Raw genomic sequence first — 18,661 nt, 5'->3', positions numbered from 1 at the left:
AAAGGGATGCAGGGGAAAAAGGTGAAAATACTTGAAAATTAGCCAAGGGTTTGTTGTGTTTAGGGGTTATATCCTATATCCTTTTTGACCTGCTATCCTAGGCATCATCTGCTTAGCTACAAAGAAGGGGAACTATTGACAGGACTGGCACAGAAGGCACAGGGCTGCCCTGAAGCACTGCTTGGGCCAGCACTGGCCAGCCTGTCTTCTCCTGATGCAGCCCTCTGGAGTCCCTTGGGCATGGGACCAGCAGAGTGCGAAGAGCTCAGAGACCCCATGAACTCTCAAATGTACCAGAAAGACTTTAAACTATTCAGGGGTCTGACCAAAACTCTCAGTGTGTGTATAAAGCCCATGAGACACCAGCTGGACTCACCCAGTTTAAAAAAAAATTCTGTCTCTCTTTGCTATTTTATAGGCACTTACTGCAAACTGCAATTTTATTTGGCTGCTGTTTACCCCAAAGCTGAATTGTGGCTGTAAATATACCACTGGCAGTTTCCCCAGGGGAGCAGTAACTCTTGCTGCAGGCTCCAACAGCCAAGCTCAGTTTTCCCTCTGTTCTGTCCACACACAACCTAAGAAAAACTCGCTGTGACCGAGTGACACCGAGACCACCCCCTGCTTTTGGCTTTATGAACAAAAATGTTCACTGGTGTGCCCTGCCAGTCTAATTCATGGCTGGCACCTGCAGCATCTCCTCTTCAGGAAGGGTCAGCTGTGGCCTGAGTGACAAAAATGCCTCTCTGAAGGCAAAACACCTGCAGAAAGTCACCTGCAGCCCTTTTTCTCACGAAGCAGATGAGGGTGGGAGTTTTTTGGTGGCCATGGGGCATGGCCCTACCTCACACAGGTCTGTGTTACAGCAGTCCTCGCTCCACAGGATGCTCCCAGAACATGGGAAAAATGGTCCCTGTGCTGCTAGACGTTTGTAGGAACCTTCCAGGGCCTTGTGAGCCAAAGCTCCCTGCTCTATCCCCATCCCTGCACCCACAGTTCCCACCCTGCTGCCCCAGCTCTTTCCTGCACATGGCACGGGGAGCTCCAGCAGCTGATCCCCTTAATTAGGTCATTAATGGATCATGTGTAAAACACTTGCACCAGCCAGATCCTCTGAAGGAAAAACACGCAAGCCCTGCAACTGGGGGAAAAGCTTGGGAGAGGAAAGATGCCAAAGCTGAAATAACTCTTCCAAACTTTGTCCGTAAGAGCCTTGCTTCAGTTTCTGCTTGACAGCTGGGCCCCTGCTCCCTGACACTGGAGCTAAGTGGTAGCATTGCTTTAATTTCCTCTTGCTTCTGCTGAAATGCCAGATTGCTTGGATATTCGTAAACAGAAGGAATTTAATGAAAATTATAATTAGAGCCCTGCGGTGCTCTTGCAGGTCGCCTTTACACTGGGTTGCCTATTTACATTACAAATCAGGCTGGTGTCACTGCAGAGTCTACAGCAAGAGAGGAGAATTCATTAAAAGGAAGCGCAGGGTGGGTGAGAAACAGGGGAGAGAGAGAAAATGATATTGTTATTATTAATAATCTAGGAAATTGGGATCTGCCATGCTCTTGCTGCAGCTTTGCTCTTCGAAGGAAAGCTCATCCTAATCAGCCTGAAGCAGGAGGAAACACAGCACAGTCACCCAGAGACTTCCTTGGCAATTACTGTACAAATGGACCCTTTCTTCATAGAGCAAGGCTTTCTCACCCCACCAGGACACCAGAAGTACTCTTAGCACCTACCTGTCAATTTGGGGGTGAGAGGAAGAGACAACATGAGGCCAAAGGGATGCAGTTCCCATTATTTTGCAGCTTTCCCTTTCCACCTGCCAGCAGCTCCATATGATGCCTTTTGCCCCCTGTAATGCCACGGGCAGCAGCTCCTGCTCCTGCTCCTGCCACCAAGCACAGCTGGGGACTCTCTGTCTTCCCATCTATGCAGTTAAATTAGGAATAATAACCTTGTTCCCCACAGAGGATTGCTGGAGACTTGGGTCCTGCTTGTAAAAAGCTTCTGTAACGTTCCACACCAATAATCCTGCCTCAGCGCTAAGAGCATCTTCACTGCCATTGTGGGTTTTTGGAACTTCCCATAATGACAGCAGCACCAACCCCAACCCCTTACCTTTCCCTTCACTGTCACATTCTCAGCACAGAGAGGTGAACTCCCCCTGTTCCCATGCCTGCATCCCCCAGATGAGAGGCTGGAAGTATTTTAGGAGTCGGGCTGCAAACGGGCCAAGTGACTTGTTTGCATTTCATCCACACTATCATCATATAAAGTGACCTATACTGTGACAGCAGGGGTTTAATCATCTAAAAAAAACACAACCCAACCAAAACACAAAAATGTGTTTATATCAGTTAAAAAAAAAAAAAGGACAAAATGAAAAATTATAGTTGAAAAAACGTGTAGCTATTTTTTTCAGCTGAAAAATAGGTATCAGTGAGGAAATATTGACCAACTACCCCCTAATGAATGTACCAGCAAATTTCCAGGCCTGTCATCAGAGCACGAAATGAAAAAGAACTGGGAAGAAAATAGTATTTTGGACAAGAAAAACATTTAGCCGTTCAACTTCTTGGTTCCACTAAAATGCTTCTGACAGGAAGAGTTTTAAATTGGAACAAACAGAAAAACAACGATTTTGTTCAAATCAGGGACTGTCAGAGGCTTTCAGGGTATTGCAGGAATTTTCCAATAACCACAATCCCCACAAAGAACTTCCCGCTAATAAGTGGATAGAAAATGAATCAATCACTATTGACTTTCATCATCTGATTGCTTCCCTGGAAGAAAATCAGTCCTACTTAAGCAATTGATTAGTTACCTTAGCAATCACAGGTAAAACCCCTGGCTTTCCTTGCCTCCCTCAAGGCATGCAAAGTAGGGATATTCCAGTTTTCCAGCTGTTTCAGAAGGCAGAGACAATTTTATGTGATCCAAGATGAGTTCTGAGCTGCGACCCACATCTCAAGAGTCACCAGCACCCTCAGCATGGTCCCTCAGAGGTGAGGAAGGCTGAGCACCTCCTGGGAGTCTTCCTCAGCTGTACCTCCCTACGAGCAGTGTGGGCTGCAGAGCAGAACCCCAGCTCTACTTTCCTCAAATAAAAGCAAGAAAACAGAGACACACGAAGTGCTCAACCAGATTAATCAAGTAAATATCTAAAGAGGGAGCTGGCAGAAAGTTTAGGCACGATTTGAGGCTGAAGATGTGCCTCCCTCTTTCACGGGTGATGGAGTAGTCTGGGAACTGCAATCTGCTCTGGGCAGTCATGGAAGGGTGAGAGCACAGCTTTGCTGCAAAACATAGTCTGAGTGCTGGGAATCAGGGCTCCAGGGTGGATTTTCTGGGATTCACAGCGTGAGAGTGGCTGTGGGGGAAGTCACTGTGGTTTTCTCATGCCCACTGTCCCCTGCACCGCTGTGTTTCCTGCTACACTTGAGAGGAGCTCAGCAAAACCAAAGATTCTCATCAGGGATTTATCAGCAATACAGAATCATGCTGAAAACCCACTAAGGTTTACCAGATTGTCCCAGTGGCACTGACAGTATTGACCACCTCACTTTTGGTGCTGCATTCCTTTTGTTCTGGCTCCTCAGCCCAAGCAGATGATGAAATGAGAGCCGTGACGTTCACTTTGATGGAGGCAAGCTGCTGGCTTTCCAACAGGGTAAATAGGGATTCAGTGCCTTTTAAAAAGCATTATTTTTAAAGGAAAGCCCTTTTGAGTGAGGGCTAGAATGGGGTTATTTTCCACATGACCAAGCACCAAAAGGAAAGCAGCAGCCCAGTCCATGCTCTTATCACCCTCCCTGAGTCACCCACTGGATAGATTTGTCACAAGGTGTAATAAGAGCAAGTCCTCAATTTATTATCATTTTATACTTGTCCTCCCCTTAATGCAGTTCCTGCCAGGATGAGTTTGCTGTGGGAAAGTGGAATGAAACCAGGCCTTTCAGTTTGCTGCTAAATGGGACTGGGGGGAGGAGGCTTCCAGGGGGGAGGGAAAACCTTCCTCATTAGGAGGGGAAAATGTGCAAGGCAGAGTTTTCATCGGATGCTGCCCAGCCTCCCAATTAGGGTGGCTGGGACAAACAGTGGTGTTATTATATGTAACTGTTTATCCAGTGTCACTCAGCCATTGTTTATTTTATGAGCATAATTTATCTCCTCCGTTGTGCTACCCAATTTGTTTGCATTTTCAGTCCACTCAAGTGTCTCTTTTTCATTGTATACATCTTTTGGCCTCCCACCAACCAACTCTCCAGGTTTCCAGGACTGTCACACAATGGCCAGGCCCCTCCTGCGCTTCATTTTTCGCATGACATTTTTGTCCCCTTATTTCTGCACTGCCCCTGCCCCTCCCCTGCTGCAGCTCCTCAATGGCTCATGGTTTATTCAACAGCAAAGCTGAATTTCTCTTTTCCTTCTCTTTTTTCACGTTCTCCTTCTTTTGGAAACAGGCTGGTCAATGGATGCCGCTCTGGAGAACAAAGTTCACTTGCAGCAAATCTTTGTGATTGTGTCTCCATAGGGCAAGAGTTTGGTGACCCTGCAGGGGCTGAGTCCTAACCAGCAGCTCACCCATGGGGCCCCCACAGACTCTTGTGCCTCCTTCAGCCATGGAAAGGGACAAAGACTTGTCCTCTTTTAGCTTGTGACACCAAAGCTTCATCCACATCTCTCCTTGGAGGTGTGAGATGATTCCTCCTCCCTTGAACAATGGCATCTGTGGTTTGCTCCTACTCCAAACTTTCTGAATATTTCCCCCCCCCCCTCCCCCCCCCAAATTCTCTGATCTTCTTGCTTGCAGGTCTGACTGCAAGGATTAGCTAAAATAGAAAAGTGCTAATTCACATTATGGAAATTCAAATCCTTGCTGCTGCATTAAGTAATTTCAAGGAAGTTTAATCTGGCAGGACTCAGAGGTGACTCCAGACAGAGACAACATCTGTGCATCACGTCTTCCTCCAGCCTGGTGACACTGCACCAGAAGATGCAGCATTTTCCTCCTTATTGTAGCAGGACCCTATTTCTGATGGGTTCTGGTGAGCTCAGCCCTGGCCTGTAGCTGAAACTGTAGCTTCGTTCCCATTGAGTGTGCCAGGATTGGGATTCTGGTACTTCTGATAGAAAATCTGGACAGTGTCTCAGCACTAAACCGTAGAGCTCCATCTGAAATGCCCTTTGTTTAGAGGTCAGTGGCCAAAACTGGGAGTGAGGAATTTGACATGGCCAAGGGACGCTTCAGGAGGAAAAAAAGTTGGCAGCCATGAAACCTGGGATACGTCTCATGCAAGGAAAGCATCCTACAGGATACTGCCCAGCCACCTCCTGTCACTTTGAGCTGCTCCAGAAATTCATCGTGCTTGAAATGATTCACTCAAGTATCCATTCAGTCTCAGTTCATGGATTGCAGAGCCTTTATTGCACACCCATATATTTAGCACTGGGATGGCTCTCAGCAGTCCTAACAGCCCTGCCATCTAAGGAATAAAACAAAGAGCCATTATTCATCACAAGGGAGACACAGTCTTTATTGTCTGAAGCTATGGCAGAGTTTTTCTATCACCCTATCTATTCTTTCTCATGTCGCACAACTCAGCTTTAAGCTGTCCCAGTGGCAGCCCTGGAGGCTCAAATGTTTTGTAGGTTCTCCCAGTGAAGTGCCCAGCTTATGCTGAGTTGGACTGACCACGGGACTGACCCCAAGCTCAGAGGAGCAGGAAGGGGAACCTTTCCAGAAAAGCTGGAGGTGGACATTCATCTCTGCTAGGTGAGGAGTAAAAGCCAGGCAGGGTTATTTAAAGACATGGGGAAGCACAGCTACAAGGAGAGATGGATGGACATGAGTTTTGGGTACTGATTATACCCAGAAGATCTCAGGTTTGGCCCTGGCCTGATGGCAGAGCTGTGGTGGCTGTGGGACACACCAGGCTGTGCACATCACCTGCTCCAGCCTCCCTGCAGCCCTCCCAAACAGCCTCAGGGCTTCTTCGGTGGATCTATGTCCAGCTGGAGGAGCTAGCCTGGTTCTCTGGATCTGGATATGTGGGGATTAAAGTCTTGGGACCTAAGCTTGAACCACTCTCCAATCCTGCTTAGCATCTGCCTGACTTGCTCTGTGCCTTTGGGAAAAGCAGGCCAGGTTTGGGGCCACAAGACCCCCTCAGGCCAGATTTGAGGCCACCAGACCCTTTTAGTGATGCAGATGAGCCTATTAAATGCAAACGAAGCAGCACCATTCAAAGAACCAACTACATCATGGTCTCCTGAGGCTTCAGGAGCATTTGAGGCTGTGCCTGTGTCAGCACAAGGCAGGACAAGGAGTAGAACAGATCCCTCTGAGAAGGTGCTGTGCAGGGGCTCTCACCAGCTGTTTGCAGTAAGGCAAATTCATCCTTCCCTTGGATATCTCTGCTCTAAATGATGAGATGGGAAACTTGGAGACCCACAATCCTAAAAAGTGTCAGACATCTGAAAAAAATATTGCACTTTCCCAGCTTTTTAATTTGTTTTAAGGCTGGCAATCGCATCTCCAAGCATCCAAGCTCACTTTCCTCCACATGCTCAGACAGCAAAGGGCACAAAACAGCCTGTGACTGACAAACTCCCATCACACTTCTCCCAGCACCCCCCCACTCCCTGCTGAACAGCCAGCAATCTCCCAGGTTAATTATCCAAACGGTATTCTGCACATATTTAGCATTTCTGAGTAATTAGGATAATCAGATTTCTCCCCTAATTCTGTACATCCACAATATAAGCAGGTGTATTGCCTTTCCCACAACAATACCACAACAGGAGCGTTGTCTGCCGGAGCCGGGAGCGCCAGCAGCCTGCCAGAGCCCATTCCCATCTCCCACATGGAAATCTGCTAACAGATTACCAGCAGCCAGGGGGGATTGGGAACTGGGTTCGTGTTGGCTGAGCAACCAGTAGTTCAGATATTCATGCAAGTTATCTAAATGCACAGTCCTCAAACCTGGCCAGAGATGTGGATGTTCCCTGCACCATCCTCCAGGGACCAGCTGCAGGAGTTGTTCTGTGCTGCAGCTGAACAGCAGGTGTTTGGCCCAGAACCTCAGAGGTGTTTTGGGTTCTGGGGAGGTTCTGGGAGTCTGCCCAAGACTCAGGACTCAGGTCTTGGTCATTGTCCATGAGGTTCATCAGCCCACGGGCCCGGTCCTTGTCTCTGGGAACCTGCGAGCTGGCAAGCACTTATCTGTGGTTTGTGCCACTTCCAAGGTCTCTTGAAATGAATGACCTTAAATGAAGGTCCAAGACAATCAGGCCAGGCCAGCTCTTTCTTGTCCTGCTGAGGTGGGTCTCTGATTCAAGAGTTTTTCCTCTAGCCAGCTTCACTCAGTAATTCCTTCTCAGGCAAGCAGAAAAATTTTGTTTGTTGTTTTTTTTTCGAAGTGCCCATGAGTACATCCTGGTTCAAGGAGCATTTGGACATGGTGCTCCCACCAAAGTGGGAGTTCTTAAAGGAGTATCAATGATCTCTCAAAGAAGGAAAGGTTGCTCCCAAGCCCCACAGCACCAAGTTATGCTCTGCCAAGTATCTGGACCATAATAATCATATTAAGCAAAGACCCTGCCACATTCCCTCCACAAAAACACCCTCCATCTGCTGAGCTTCAGCTAGGAGACAAGTTTGCTTGGAGAGCTTAGAGTAGAACCCAGTGTACTCTCAACTCAAATAAGCCATTTCTAACATGCAGGACAATGCTCTTGTGTAGGATAACATCCAAGCTTCCTAAATATGAACAAACCTGAGTACAGCCTTGAGATTCCTCCTGATCTCCAAGTAGGTCAACCATGGTGATACTGAGATTGAGCTGTGGTTACTACAGAGGTGATGTTCAGGTGGAGCTGAAGATAGACAGTGACAAACTGTTAATTGTGGGGAGCCTGTTTATCCATGATGGATGACCACAGCATTCAGAGCATACCATGCAAGGCTACACTCAATATTTTATAAGTTGTGTGTGGGTAATAAAATGCTCCATCCTCTTCTTTAGTGTCCTCTATCTCACCTTCCTGTTCAGATGAAACGGTGCTCGCAGATGAACTATCCCCAGGGAACAGAGCTTGGAAAATATACATCAGCACCAAATGCTTTAATGGGTCCAAGGCTGTTGTCAGGGTCACCACAGACATAGACAGGTCCCTGGTCCCCTGAGAGGTGTCACAAGAGGCATCCTCCCAGGTTTTGTATATTTTGCTGTAACTGCTCATCTGAGCACCTGAATCCATTTTTTATGAAGTCTTAGGACTTCACAAGAAACAAAACTGAACTATCCTCAGTACTGTTCAATTCTTGTTCTTTCCTCTTAGCCCAGGTGCCCATTTGGCTAAGTGCTCACCAAGGAAGGGCAGAGTGTGTCCTGTATCATTCTGACCTCAGGTCAGTGATGTCCCAGCTCACAAGGCATGGCACAATGACAGAGCACAGCACATCCAGCCCTTCCAGCCCACCACTGGGCACTGGGGTGGCTCTGCTGCTGAAACAGGGGGCAACCTGTGCCCCCACACTCCTGAACATCAGGGCTGGGCACACATCTCTGTGCTTGCTCCACTGGTTCAAAAGAACACAATGAAGATCCTGGTTTTCTTGAGTTTTGAGCATCGAAGGGAAAAAAATGGAGGGAAAAAAAAAAAACAAATGAAAAAGGGAAGAAAACAGATATTTTGCTGGGCAGAGAGAGCCTGGGGAGCAGGTGGGAAGCTGCCTGCAGGGCTGGCCAGTCGCTGAGAGGTGGCAAAGGAAGCTGGCACAGCAAGTCCTGACGTCTGCCCGCCTCAAGCAGGTTATGAAGACAAGCTGTTGCCTCAATTCCCACAGTATATTTTCATTAGGCCCAGACAGATGGCAGCTGAGGTCACTGCTTCCACACCATCATCCTTTCAGCCCAAAGGTGTCAGGGAATCTGACATCTCAATTACTAAACCTGGAATCACCCAAGCAGCATCTGATGGACGATGGGGGAAAGGGGATCAGAAACGCTATGCTCCTGATTTCCATGAATTCTCACCTTTGAGAGAAAATCTGGGATGTGTGCTTCCCTGATAAACAACATATTTGTGTCCAATGCTCTGACACAAAAGCAGCTGTGCTAAGAAAGAGCCACAGACACCAGGAAAAAGGCAATTAAGTCCTTGTGGAAAATAGACCAAAAAGTACCCCTTGGAAAAGACATTTGATGTTAATGAGCTACAGTAAAGTCAAGGGAGGAGATATTGATCTTGCCCCAGCAGAGATCTGCTGCTCGCTCCTCCATAGTCTGTGAAGCCTCAGAACACAGAGCAAAATAAAACTTCTGTTCTTCACAAGGACTTTCAGATGTGGGGCCAGGGCTTAGCTAAGGCAGGAGGAGCCAGACCAACACCATTGGCTTTTCTGTGCTCCGTGTGAGACACAGCTCTGACACACTGGTGAGAAGCAGCAACACTGCTGAAACATCATCTCAGAGATTTCTGCCAGATATTTCAATCATTTCACTTCTTCTCCCCCTATTATTACCACCTACTCTTCCATTATTACTTTACTACTACTGATTCTCAACTTTCTACTCCTGTTAATCCATACTATCATGACTGGCAAGAAGGTGAAATAAAATTATGACTCTTACCAAAGACCAATAAGCAAATGAAGCAAAAGTTTTTTATTCTCAGTCTGAAATCTCATGAACTTTAAGGTAACATTATGACTCTGGAACTATTACGAAACATCTCAGATTCCAATTTCCACAGTGCATTTATTCACTGAGTTTCCTTCTGCAACAAAAATACCCCAAACCACTGTGAACAGATGAGTCACTGCAGCAAAGTACCACCCTGAGCAACACCCCAACCTGTGCTCTCCCTTTGAGGACTTTTCTCCTTGAAACCCACCATGAGCTGTGTTTGGGGGAGACTTGATGATGTCAGAGATATTTGAAAGGCGACAATATCCAGGGTGCACAACCCCAATGGAAAAAAAATACAATAAACCTACTTCTTTTTGGGGAGACTTTTCAACTTTTTTTCAGAAATGTTTTCTGTGAGCTTCTGTAAAAGTTGAAAATATTTGGGGTTTGGCACAATGAACATCCCCATCATTTTCAGCAAACATTGCTAAATGCCAGGGAATTTTCTTCCTTTTTTGTCCAGAAATGTCATTTTTTCCCTCCTTGTGCTCTTTAGAGAGGGAAGGGGTGAAGAATGTGCTGCTTTTGAGACAGAAATTTCCACTTGGTTGAAAACTCTCTTTATACCAAACTGAAACATAAGAGACACAACCTGTGCAGTTGGGCATGCTCATCACATCTACTTCGGGAGGAGTGGGGACAAAGGGAACATTAATTCACAAATTATCCCTGGTTTTGGGGGAGGTTTAACAAGAAAGAAAGGTTCAGTTCTGCTGACCTCAGTCCCAACGTTTTGTTAATGGGAAAGGCAATGCTACAGCTGGGGCACTTGCTGCTCACTGGATAATATGCATTTTCTTAAGTGCTCAGAAAGCAATGGGCTAGTCCAGGGTTTTCCTGGAGGAAAAGAGATCACAATCTGGCCTTTGTTATCCAGTCTGTTCTCCAAGAGTTCATACTTGAGGGCCCCTGGAGCAGATTCTTGGAAGAGCTCCACTTTGCACCCCAGCCAAAATGATCTGAGTTTCCATATATTATTAGCACACAATGGAACAACATCAGCTCCCTTAACCCCACACCAGCCAGAGGGAGAGGGTCCCCATCGGGGAAAACCAGCTCCTTCTCTTCTTTTGCTGAGAGGAAAAGGGGAAGCCAAAGGAGCAGAGAGTGACCAGGAAAAATCAGAGTGGTCAACAAAGACACTGTGTCAGCCAAAATAAAACCCCAGATCTCCAAGGAGAGTTGACTTCAACACCACCCTCTGCCCTCAGCTGCTCTTTTGGCTTGGCTTTGGCCAAATTTCATTCCTGGTCTGAGTGGGTTTGGTTAGAGGACACAGTTCCTGTGAGTCATCTGCAGTCTCCAGCACCACCATAGGAAAGGCGGATGTGGGAAGCCAGGAGAGCTGGGCACGTCTGAAACACAGACCCCAAACTGCTCCTCCCTTGCTCTTCCCTTGTGCTGCAGTGTACTGACTCCAACTGCTCAGGAAAATCAGGGGAAGGAAAGAAAAATCTCATGCAAAAATTTAACTTTTTATAAGAAAAGCTCCACCACTCCAAAATTAAAAATGTTTGCCAGCACAGCAAACATTTGCCAGCACATTTTTGACTTTTCGCCAAAATATTCTGGCCAAAACTTGGGAGAAAAAGTCAGGATTGTCTATGGAAAGCAGATATTTCTCATGAAAATATTCATTTACTCAAATCCCCAGGTTTCTACTTAAAGTCAGCTTCAGTGGAAAATGCTGACGAGCTCTATTATTGGCACAGCTTTAATTTTCCTTTGTCTGGAACAGACAGGGAGAAGACAGCATCTGTCAAACGCAGTCTTTAGTCTTACGTTATTAACTAGCCTGGAGTATTGTTCAAGGACTTCGGGATAGGTTCGAGCCATCACAGAGCTGGGTGCTGTGCACATCCACCAAACACGGCCCTTTCCCTGCAGGGGTTAGAATTTGAGCAGAAGCCATGGAAGAAGATAAACAGCTGGGGAGATCACAAGGTAATTTTGGAGGGGTCCCGAGCAGCGGGATGAGCAAAGGGACGCTGTGCTTCCCCCTGCACCTGCTCTTCCCCCCAAGGCTTTGTGCTCAGCCACACGGCAGCTGGGCAGGCTCACAGCTCCCTCAGGGCAGCCCAACTCTGCCCTGGCTCCAGAGGCAGCTGCAGAGGAGGGGAGAGACAAGTCCTGCTCCTCTCTCCCAACCTCCAAGTGATCCCTGAGGTGGAGAGGAGAAAGCCAAGCAAGTCATTTCCACAGCCCCAGGCACTGCAATCCCGTTTCCTCCTGACCCTGGAGAGGGACATGCTCTGCCACCCTCCCATTGCAGCCCAGGGGTGCTGGTGGATCGAGTGACATTCAGGATCACGGGATGGTTTGGGCTGGAAGGGACCTTAAAGATCATCTCATTCCAACCCCTTGCCATGGGCAGGGACACCTTCCACTATCCCAGGCTGTTCCAAGCTCCATCCAACCTGGCCTTGGACACTTCCAGGGATGCAGGGGCAGCCACAGCTTCTCAGCACCTCACCACTCTCACAGGGGGGAACTTCTTCCCAAAATCCAATCTAAACCTACTCTCTTTAAATTTGAAGCTATTCCCCCTTGTCCTATCACTACATGCCCTTGTAAAAAATCCCTCTGTTCTGACTATTTTAACTAACAGTTCATTTTTGCCCAGATCTGGCCTTTCCACGGCATCCCACTGCCTGCCTGCCACACTCCCCTCTGCCCTCACTCCTCACGTGCTCTGCATCATTCTATGCCTCTATCAAACCAATACAACCACTTCAAGAGAGTAGTTAGAGAAGGATCTGTGCTGGTTTCAAATAGCTTCCAGAACTGGTCACCCTCTTCTGTAAGAGATTAAAAAGAAATCACTAAGAAAAGAGAAAGGCAGAAAGAGAGCATGAGAAAATAAATAAATAAATGTATATAGTTACTTTTGGTTAGTCTCGATGTGCAGTCCCATCCCAGGGTGCCTTGTTCTGTACTCATTTGAAGTATTAGTCACTTTTTCCATTAGAAACTGTTATTCTAGGGGGATTTATAATGTATCTGTAAAATTGTCTCCAGGCTTTGCTTGGCATCTGAGCTCTCAATCCATGGACCGAATGTAAAGAAAGTACAGTTGTTTGATTTATAGAGACAGGGCACAGGGAGTGAGGGAATTTTTCCACGCTCAGTGGAAATAAATTCACATAGTGTCTCCGGTGCACAGGCACTTACTGCTCCAGAAAATTCACCAGTTGGGTGCAACCTCACACTGGCCAAAAGGAAAGCAGCAAATCAATGATTATTTAATATCTCCCTGCCTGAGACCCAGTCCTGGTCTGTGGCTCCTCACCAGGAACCCACTGGTGGGTGTGACAGCCTCATTCCACTCCGGTTCAGAAATCCTGCCCTTGGCAAAACCTTTTGCAGTTCTAATTCCTACAAGGGGCATTTCTTAACGCACTACAGAGGCTCCCTGACAGAGACCCTCATTATTTTTTTCCTGGGGAGGCCTACGGCTCATTTAAACTTTGCTCTTTTTTCTTAATATGCACCTGCCCAAAGGTTGGGAGGGATGAGGAAGGGCTGGTGGTCTGCTGTAGGTGACAACAGCTCCTGGATGGCAGAGGTGTTTGGGCGAAGCAAGAATGGGGAGGTGACAACCCCTTTGGGAATCACAAACCCTGGGAAAACACCCCACCACCTTGCTGACAGTCCTCCTCCACACCATCCATAGCTGAGAATAAGCCCGATCGCAGGGCAACCCTGACCCAGGCCAACTTTCATCCAAACTGCTACTGAAGGTAGGCTGGACTGAGAAAAAGGGCAGAATAAGACAGGGATGCACACCAGGACAGAGGGAGGGAGAGCCAGAACCTTCTTGCAGCTTCCCTGCAGCACCACTCAGCAAAGCACTGAGCCTAACGTGGACGCTTCAAGGAAACAATAATCTAAAATTGGAACACGGCAAATTATTTATTCAAACTACAGCCTTCCCTTCCCCCTTGATTAGCAAACCGCTGGGGACTCAGCCCTGATTTTCTTCAGACAGATGCAAACGCTCTCCCCTCCTCTCCCTGTGCCACAAGGCTCAGCCCGTGGGGGGCTGAGGAGCTCCTTGGTATTCGCCTTGTGTTAGCAGCTCCTTCAATTCACACCTTGTTCTGCTCTCCGGCTGGAGCACAAACTTTTTCTTTGGGAGCACACACTGCAAATGATGAATTTGTTTGTTTTCTGCCGTTTTGTTTTCCTTTTTTTTTTTTTTCCTAGGGAAACATTTAGACTGCAAGTGTGCAAACATTTCCTGGCATGCTCACTCAACTACTTGCACCTAATACTAAAACAACCTATATGAAGCATTGCAACTCAGATCCCTGATTCGAGTTTTTTGGGGGGCTGCTCATGTTTCCATTCATCATTTACAATAAAAAGCCCTGTGAAGCTTTGAGGAACACGTAACAGATCTCAGGGTGTGCTGCAGAACTGAAGTGGGAGATCCCAGCACCAAAATCCTCTCCCCACTTAAGTCAGAGAAAAAACGTTCACACAAGAGCCAGAATTTCAGCCCTGGGACTTTGGCAGTGGGAGACACAGAGCTTGGCAACAAACAGGGGAGGCTGTGAAGGGTTCAAAGTATCAAATGAAGCTGAGCAGAGACATGAGAGGAACAAAGGAAGTTCACGTCATTATAATTTATTGATGATCTTGGCCTGATTGCTTCAGTGTTTTGTCTTAGCAAAGCCCACCCTGGGCAACAGCGAGTCCTGCACATCACGGCCGTGTGGATGTGGAAGTGATGTGATGATTTACAGACAAAGTTTGCTTAATTAAATAATAAAGTAAATAAAAAAGCACCATTCTGGATCTCACCCTCATCCAAGCTCTTGCTGGGAACTGGCCAGGATCTCCTGACCTCACCCCCATCAAAGTGCAGCTCCAGAAATTCCCTCACCACAGTTCACATTTTTCCAGGTCTACCAATTCACCCAGCAAGTGCCATGGGAAATCGCTATGGCTGAGGCATCCAAACTTGCTTAAGAATGAGCCAAACTGATTCTTTTCTTCAAGGAGGAGGGTCTTAAGGAAAATAAAATGCTGGGGGTTCTTTGTCCCTGTATCTTGGATACAAGAAAACTCCCACGCTTGTCAGAAATCAGAACAGCACAAGCAACTCATGGCTTTTTCTTTTTCTCATTCCCCCCCCCACTTTTTTTTTTTTTTAACCCCAGTGTGTGAGTGTGTGCTTAGAGCAGGATGACACAGTGATGGGTTTAAGAGACAGTGAGTGCTCAGACGCCAATTTCTAACGTAATACAGGGTGCAGCTTCTTTCTTGTGTGATCACGGGTGGAAAATCAAAAGAAATAATCCAGGAGACTAAATACACTCCCCAGTCATTCAACTCACTCATAAATATGCTGAGCAAGATGCTTTGTGCAAGAAAACCCCATCACTTCTATTGTGTATTTTGTTTAACGATGAGTCAAATCCTCCACACTCATCTTCCGATTGTGCCAGTCTGGGATCACAGGGGTGCATTCCCACCCTCTTCCCTTTCAATTTTAGGCCGATGGGTATAATTCCAAAACTAGCAGGTTCCCAGTTTTCCTCTCCCACCTTCAGTCCTGCTCCCTGACTCTTTGGAGAAAAAGAAACGTTGTCACAGCACCCAACTCCAAAACAAAGAGTTTTAAGTAAACTCACCCCTTGGCACCAGCAAACTATTCAAAAGAACTTCTCAGGAAGCCTGCCCTTTCCTGCGCGCCGCTAACGCTCCAAAATAAAGCAAATTTAGGAGAAGTCAATGAAATTAGAACACTAGATGCTGTCATTTCCTTTTTAAGGCTGGAGGAGCCCTGGAGCCCATTAGCTATTGACAAGAAGGGGACCCTCCAGATTCAGCCTGGATGCGCAGACACTCAGGGAACAACCAGACCTTTGTTTATCATCTATGCAGATGTCATAAGGACCAGGAACCCGCACTCCCCAAGGACCGACCCGTGCCCACCAGGGACAGCACTCTCCGCACACTGGGGAGTTTATTTCTACATAAATATATGCATATTAATAGGCACATTCTATATAAGCACCTCATCCCGAGGAGGTTTGAAATAATTCCTTCCAAGCCAGCACAAACCCCAGCAGGGTGGGATGTTGGTCGCCAGGCTGGGATGTGGGTGGACCTTTTCATACACGAAGCTGAAGGTACCGATGGATTTTGGCACGTAGGAAGTTTGGCCACCGAGCCGCCGAGCCTCCTCTCACAGAGTAATTTCCTTCTTTTTTTTCCTTTAGTTGTATTTTATAAGCACAAACTTATTAATTGAAAACTACTTCTGTAGTTTTGTTTTTATTTATTTTTTTTCTTAAGTATCGGTAAATTCCCCCCCCTCCCCCGGCGCAGCACAGCGTCCCCGGAGCGCAGCCCGACATCCCTCCCTCCATCCACCTCGCTGCTTACAAGCCCAAGTTGCGGAGGAGCGCAGCCCTGCCCGGACCAGCGGGCACCGAGGCGCTTTTGTTCCCGGCCCCGTCCCGGGGAGCCGAACCCGCGGGTCCCCGCCGGCTGCCCCCGATCCCGAGCGCTTCCACTCACCAGCTGCAAAGTGCAGAGGAAGATGAGGGTGCAGCGGCCGGTGCAGCATCCCATGGTCCCCGAGCAGCGGGGGCACGGCAGGCAGGGGCAGCCCGGTGGCCGCGGCCCCGCCGCCGCCCTGGGGCTCCGCGCTGCCCGCTCCGCGGCTCGGAGGTCGCTCGGTGTCGCTCGGTCGGTGCCGGCTGCCGGATCCCCTCCGGGAGCCGGGGGAGGAGGCGAGCGGGGCCACAGCTTAAAAGGGCAACGCTCCGGCGGCGCTGCCGTCCCGCAGGCTGGGCGGGCGGGGCGGGGGCTGCCGCCAGCGCCGGGCTGAGCCCCCCGGGCTGGGCGCGCTGGGATGCTCCGGCTCCGGCCCCGGCCCCGGCCCTCCCCCTCCCCCGGGAGGCGGGGGCAGCTGCGAATTCCCCGGACGGGGCAGCCCCTCGTTTTCCCCTTGGGCGGAGGCGGGAGTGAGCGGTCCGCGCTGGGACCGTGCTGGGCTGTGCTGGCCAGGTGCGTGTGCAGGACGTGCGGTCAGAGGAGCTCCTCGCCTTTTTCCACGTACGCTTCCCCGTGCAGCTGCTGGCGTGCTCACCCTGAACGTTACGAAGCCCCAAACTAACCTAAAATGCAATGTTTTATTTTCCCATAAAATTTGTCAGAGAGGGCGCACAGGGAAGACAAACTCCCAAAGGGCTGTAAGACAGGGGATTCTTTTAAATGCACGTTTGTGGGTATTTTAAAGTATCGCCAGGGCTTGAGAAGGAATCCCAGCTGACTGGGAGCAGAGGGGTGTAGGAGAGCATCGCTTTACTTAAAAAAAAGTACTTCTATCTGAGCACCATGTACGCGTCACTCGCTGTACCCTGCACCTGTAGAAAAGCAAATCGGCCAACTTTAACTGTGAGCAGCAGAGCAAGCACACAAACACCTCTTTTACATGCCCGACTCGTTCCCGTTGGCTCCCTGGCGAAGGAGAAGCAGGATGCCTTCTGGCTCATGCCAGCCTCCCCTGTGCACACGCTGGCCGGCCCGAGGAGCAGGTCACACACCACACACTGATCGGGACAGACTCGCTGCTAAGCTCAGCACAACAGGATAAGAAGCTTTGGGAGAGCCTCATCTGGTGACAAGGTCGTCTCTTTGCAATCTCCGGTGGCTCCAGCGTCTGCACAATAGTTCTTTCTGCCGCCTCTGGCCGTTCCTTCTTCCACTGAAGCCAGTCAGGGTTTAATTTCTGCCTCCGAAGCAGGGTGTGACTCCCCCCCAGCAGTGATCCGCTCCACTTTCATTTTAGATAGGCACAGCCCGCTGCTCCTTGCATGGGGTGAGGAGGTGGCAGCTGAAATCATAGCAGCTCTATCATTTCACTCAAGGAAAACACTGCCTGCTTATATCCTAAGGAAGCAGGATTGGTCCTCAAGTGCTAGGAATGTTTAAAACCTTGTATTAACAACATTATTGTTATTCACATCAGCCATGGGGAGAAACAACAAACAAACAAACAAAGTCTGAATACCTGAGATTAGAAAGCAGACTCTGAATTGATCACAAATCCTTCTGGTTTTAAATTGTAAAATATATTGATTATCTGACCTGTGCACTGTGCATAACCAAGGCATCAATTAATGCAGTCAGGTACAATAAAACACATTTTATTATAGGTGAAAGGAAAACACCCAGAGAAGAAACTCCCAGAGAAGAAATCCATTTATTTCACCCAGCAAACTGTAGACTGAGGAAGTTTTGGAAGTATTCATATTCCCTAGAAGGTGGATTTTGAGTAGGAAAGGCAATGGAGCAAAGATCAATTTATTTTTTCATGAATGCAGATAAAACATTCCTTACAAACTGCACAGGGAGGTCTCACTCTGCACTGTAGGGTCAGGCAACTGACATCAGAATTAGAACAGGAGCTCAAGTCAGCCAAAAGCAGCCTGGGGTTAGGCTGGACTGGTTACATGCTCTGGAAACTGCTGGGAACAGCAGGGGATAGCTGGGATACAGCCATGCAGGTTAGAACCTGGCTTTTGTGCCAGTTCTTAAGGTTTTCTGCATTTCTTGTTCCACCTCCTGCTTCTAAAAACCTTCTGTAGGCATTGCTATTTTCCAGCACAGTTGTACTGCAAAGGAGACACAGTGTGAAACAGCAAAAGGTATTGCTGCTGAAAGGCTAAGTTTGACAGAAGTCGGATTTTTTTCTACCTGCACTTTTATCTTGATAAGCTGTGCAGAAAGCAAGCATGGCTTGGCTTGGCTCGACATAAATGTGAAGGAAAACACAGACTTTCCTGAGCTTTTTAATAAGGGTAAGGCCACAGGAATAACAGAACCTGTTTTTCAAAGAAGAGACTTAAAACTCCCAGAGCCTGATATTATAATCTTCATTCATATGATTTCTTATCTGTGTATCTGACATCTGAATTCCTGCATGACTGCTGCAGGACCACACATCT

The 18,661-nt window shown here is 48.0% G+C and overlaps 1 protein-coding gene across 2 annotated transcripts in view; it reads right to left on the bottom strand.

Moving 5' to 3' along the window:
• Positions 1 to 16,280, bottom strand: part of NKAIN4 (sodium/potassium transporting ATPase interacting 4) — a 44,662-nt gene extending 28,382 nt beyond the window's left edge. The window contains exon 1 of one of the 2 annotated variants that reach the window (XM_062504993.1): positions 16,227 to 16,280. In XM_062504993.1, the coding sequence (XP_062360977.1) occupies positions 16,227 to 16,280 (54 nt within the window). Of the gene's footprint in view, positions 1 to 6,342; positions 6,401 to 16,226 lie in introns of those variants that run through there. The other variant, XM_062504992.1, reaches the window with a different exon arrangement.
• Positions 16,281 to 18,661: the final 2,381 nt, after the last annotated feature.

The sequence above is a fragment of the Cinclus cinclus genome, chromosome 18 (genome assembly GCF_963662255.1).
Source record: "Cinclus cinclus chromosome 18, bCinCin1.1, whole genome shotgun sequence".
Classification (NCBI taxonomy): Eukaryota; Metazoa; Chordata; class Aves; order Passeriformes; family Cinclidae; genus Cinclus; species Cinclus cinclus.
The sequence above is the reverse complement of the archived record's forward strand: the minus strand, read 5'-3'. Positions and strand labels throughout refer to the sequence as shown.